A 5006-nucleotide genomic window follows, 5' to 3' on the forward strand; every position below is an offset into this window, starting at 1 on the left:
CCGAAAATCGAGGACGTCATGCCCTGGAACTGCAACCGATAAGCTGATCTAGCTGAGTATTCGCCCGTCCGCTCGAGGGTCCATCTGATGGAGTCGGGGGTGCCCGTATGCAATTCGCCGGCTGCGCCATGAAGCCGTCTATGCAGGACCAGGACGTCGTGGATCAGATGTTCAGTACGACCATGGGTTAGGTCTTTGATCCAGGTGTCGTCCGCGAGAGCCACCTTCACCGTCCTGCTCTTTCTCCGGGCATGAAGGACCAGCCGCGGGAATTGCTGGGCGAGCGTGCCTGGCCCCATCCAGTGGGAGTGCCAGAAGGATGCCGACGCGCCGTCCCCGATGCTAACCGAGGTTGCCGCCGTGAAGAGGAGAGGTCGTCGCCGTTGCAAGGCAGGACCGAGCCCACCCATGGGCGCTCAGGGTGGCGCCATGCGAGCCAGGGCCAGCGCAGGCAAAGAGCACATCCAAACCGTGAGAGGTCAGGGACTCCCAGGCCTCCATTTTCCGTTGGAGTGCAAACCGCTGCCCAGCTAACTTTGCAGCTTGCGCCGGAGATTTCCTCATCTTGCTTCCAAAGGAAACGACGGTGACACATGTCTATTTCTTTCAAGATCTTTTTTGGCACCCTCAGCACGGTGAGCACAAAAGTAGGCATGGCGAGGACGCAGCGGACCAGCACGCGCCGTCGCGCGATGTGGATTAGGTTCCTCTTCCAGCCCGCCAGCCGGGCCTTGATCCTATCGATGATGAACTGCAGGTGCACTAGCCGAAGCCGGTCGGTGATGAGTGGCAGGCCCAGGTATTTGATCGGGAAAGGGGCGATTGAGCCGCCAAAATTGTGTAGCACACGTGCGAGGTCTATGTCGTTGCAGCTGACCGGCGATGCCGTGGATTTTTCGGTGTTTATGCATAACCCTGTAGCGCGTCTGAATTGGCGTAAGATGCCCAGTAGAGAGTCGACCTCCTGACGGGTTGGGTTGGTGAAGACAACTGCATCGTCGGCGTAGAGACTAACCCTGAGCTTCAGCTCGCGGCCTGGTATCTGTTGTAGGAATTTTTGCTCAACCGCCTTCGCCAATAGGTGGTGCAGAGGTTCTATGGCGAGAATGAAGAGAAACGGTGAGAGCGGGTCGCCCTGGCGAAGACCGCGGCGGTGAGCAAAGTGGTGGCCCGACACCCCATTCAAAGAGACCGCCGAGGACGCCGAGGAGAGGAGCAGGGCCACCCAATCTCGCCAGCGCGCGCTAAACCCGAGCTGCTGCAACAACTCTAGCAAGTAGTCCAACGAGACCGTGTCGAACGCCTTCTCGATGTCGAGCTTCATGAGCAGTGCCGGCGTTTTGCGACGGTGAAGGTGACGAATGGTGTTTTGCACGTAGAGATAGCTACCATGGATGCATTTGGTTTTGAGGAATGTCGTTTGCGCCGGAGAAATGATAGTGTGGATCACCTTTGCCAGCCTCATGGAAAGGAACTTGGAGATTAGCTTTGCCATCGAATGGATCAGGCTAATCGGGCAATGCAATTTCAAGTGCTCATATTGAATTATACGCTGATGCTCTCATCCATGAGATCCTAGCGGTAAAGACTGACGCCGAGAGGATAAAGATGGGGAATTTGAACGCAAATAAACATGAGACATATCATGGCGCGCGGTGTGGGCATCCGGACGTGACGATAATGCTGCATCTTTGCGCGTACTCACATCACATGGTGGCGTTGAAAAGGCAGCAGGACTGCTGAAATGTGGGAGCTGGAGCTGTTGGGTGAATTCACAAGTCACAGCTGCGAAGCCGAAAAAGAGTTGAAGGGGCTTGAAATTATTGTTAGTGGCGTAGTGCTGTCCCAGTAGCGCCCTACGTAGACGTAGAAGGAGCCGCTATCAGTTTCTTGATATTGTTTCCCGCACGTGTTTCTCCAATAGTATTAGGTAGGCGCAAGAACAAGTGTAGACGAGCGGAGCCTCCTGCCATTTCTATTCCACAATCAGTGATCATGCATGTGCATGCAGGCACGCATGACGACAATCAGGGAAGGAAATGGAGTGTTACGGGAATGATAAAAAAAGGGGAACAAAAGTGAAGTAAAAGCACACCAAATGTGCGTGTGGGGAGCATCACCTAAGGCACACACAAAGGATCGGCACCGGCGCGCAACGCACGCAAGCAGGCATCGAGCCATACGAAATAATTGGACAGGGTCGACCACCATAGTAGTATTTGGTAGTTAGCGCTCCTCCCAACTGGCATTCGTACGTACTGCTGTATGGAGTACGCGGCCGCCCGCTGTCAAATAATACCTGTTCAAATCCTTCCTTGGCCATGGCATGCCAAATCAGCCGGCTCGTAAGTGGGCCCCCACGTCCAGTCCCGTACTCTCGGAGGGAAGGGAAGCGCCACGCCAATGCCATTGGCATCCATCATCCCACCACGCCACGCGCACGCGCTACACACGGCGGCACGATCGCCCCCCTCCCCTACCGTACCGACTTCCCTTCCTTCCTCCTCGCACGCGCACGCGCACGCGCCGCGGGACACCGGGACAGGACAACGCGTCCGTCCCTCCCGGAGCAACTTCCCCTGCCTGCCTCTCTCCCTCTCCTTCTTCCTCCCCTGCCTCCCAATGCTCAGTACAAAATCTCGACTACTTTCTTTTCTCTTTCGCGCACGCCGTCAGAAACTGCCTCCGCAGGAGGGAGGAGAGGAGGGGGTGTTGTGCCGTGGTCGATACTCTGAAGATTGATTCCGGTCCGCCGGCAACATGAGGTTCAGGATCCGGAAGAAGCCTGCGTCCGCGCCGCCGGACGCTTCTTCCACGGCCGCCGTGCCGGACACCGCGGCCGGCGGCGGCCGGGCGACGATCAGTATCGTCGCTAGCCCAGATCGCTACGGCACAGAGAATGGTACGTAGGTCATCTTCTGCGGAAACCGTTACTTTCTTCATTTCCGTTCAATCTTGGACCGACCACAAAGATTGATTCGATTCAAAGATTGATTCTTCTTCTAGTGCTTCCCTTTTCTGTTTATAACTAATCAATCTTGGACCGACCACAAAGAATTTAGTGGGACGGCTGCTTGCTCCCACGAAATTAACTAAGTTATCCTGCCACACTCAGGGATTGGTTGGGTTGAGAATCAGAATTGAATTATGCTAACTGTATAGTCGGTTCTTGTCTCGTTCGGCGTTCGATTAGGATGATCAGGAAGATCAATGCAATCAGTACCTCCCATCAGATTTATTCATTCCTGCGCATGCTAGGTGCACCTACCATGCCATGTGGTAGCTAGGCAACATACCTCTGAATGCGATTGTGATGGGTCGCACTCACACAGTATCGGAGCTAATGCCTTTCGGACGGATGAGTCCTGTCCTGCTGCCATTTTCATCTCATGTCCTACTCTTTTGCTCCATCAGGTACTAGTACTATGCTGGCTTCTTGAAATCTACAACATACAGTAACATCAAACTAATGTTACCGTCAAAAGGCAAGGCATGATATGATCAATGGTCAAAGAAAGTTTCAACAGGAAGTCAAATATGAAGCTCCACAATCAAACTTTTCTCCATAAAAAATACTGCAAAGTTAATCATCAGGACACATTTTTTTTTGTATCTGAATACGAATAAAGCTAGCTTTCGCCTTTCACTTTTTCTGGCCAAACGTCTTAATCTGAAAAAGGCTAATTATTTGACTTGTTAAATATCATCGATCAGTGTTATTGCCTATAGGCCACAACAGTGGTTTCTCATGGTTTTATTTCGCGCTTCTTGTTCTTCCATGCCTCATCGTTAACTGAAGTTACAGTTAAAAGACTAGACTACTACTGTAGTAGTTTGCTTCTAATGAAATGCTCCTTTGCTCTAGTAGTTTAATTGAATTAATGACAATTGGAAAAAAACTGGAGAAGATAATATTTTCAGTCCTAGGATCATAACATCAACCATTGATCCATTCACTACTGATTGTTACGCCAGGAGGAAGCAGAGATGAGTCGTTCTTCGAGGCAAGGCCGTGGTTAGACTCGGACAGTGAAGATGATTTCCAAAGCGTGAGAGGAGGTAAAACATCATATTTTCTTGTTTTTTTTAATGAATGGTATGATTGGTGTCAACTTCTAACATCCTAACATCTCTGTTCATCCGGATCCTCAAGACTTCACTCCTTCAAGAGGTAGCACACCAGATCACCAGACGCAAACATCATTCGCAGCGCGGATATCTGCGGACATTCCTTCGCTGACAGAGAAGAAGCAGAGGCTCCTTGAGCTGCTACAGGAAAAGCAGCAGTACGATGACGAGCATGATGCCACTACTGATGCCGGTAGCGAGACAGGGAACAACATTCATGCTGAAGAACATCTGAATCCTTCTGGGAAAGTAGGGAAAGCAAAGAAGCCAGCCAAGCCAGGTTGCTTCGCTTGCTCTGCTTGGAAGCTTAGCTTCAAGTGCTGCCGGAAGAAGAAGAAAGAGCAGAAGGATTTGTGAGTTAGTTCTCAGGTGTTGGATTTTGACTTCTTGAAAAATATTATCGCAAGAGAGCTGGTACATGTATATACCTTTTTTGGGGGTGAATGAAATACCGCAACTAGAAGAAGTATGAGGAGTGTGGAGTGGCCTGTTCAATAGTGGCATGAATAGTGAAACAATTATGCAGGGTAAAATATATAGCATACATGATTACTTCCTGTTTTGTCATTAGTGATTTCGTTGGATCTGAATAATTCTTCTGGACCATGAACTTAGAATTTGTCAAGCAAGGTTTATGGACCCCTCTTTTCTCCATGATTTCTCAGGCTAGGCCAGGTCACGTAATGTCCTTGTGATTTGTGGGCTAATTAGGTGGCATAATGTTGAAACTAACTGGGGACTGCACTCAAGTCCTTTCAACCAGTTTATGTGGCAGGTGATGTATGTTCTCTAAAGTTTTGACAACAGCTTTGATGGCCTCGACCTTTCAAACAAACTAGAATTACGAAAAAAAACCTTTTGCATTATAGTTCCAGCGG

At 50.3% G+C, this 5006-nt stretch overlaps 1 protein-coding gene across 1 annotated transcript; it reads left to right on the plus strand.

Annotated features, from left to right (window-relative positions):
* The first annotated feature begins 2449 nt into the window (after window positions 1–2449).
* LOC125537752 (uncharacterized) lies at window positions 2450–4690 on the plus strand. The gene is made up of 3 exons (XM_048701070.2): window positions 2450–2902; window positions 3976–4059; window positions 4154–4690. Exons 1-3 carry the CDS (start codon window positions 2761–2763, stop codon window positions 4483–4485), a joined length of 558 nt encoding a protein of 185 aa, XP_048557027.1. The 5' UTR covers window positions 2450–2760; the 3' UTR covers window positions 4486–4690.
* Window positions 4691–5006: the final 316 nt, after the last annotated feature.

The sequence above is a fragment of the Triticum urartu genome, chromosome 2A, assembly GCF_056163025.1.
Source record: "Triticum urartu cultivar PI428250 chromosome 2A, HENAU_Tu73, whole genome shotgun sequence".
Taxonomy (NCBI): domain Eukaryota; kingdom Viridiplantae; phylum Streptophyta; class Magnoliopsida; order Poales; family Poaceae; genus Triticum; species Triticum urartu.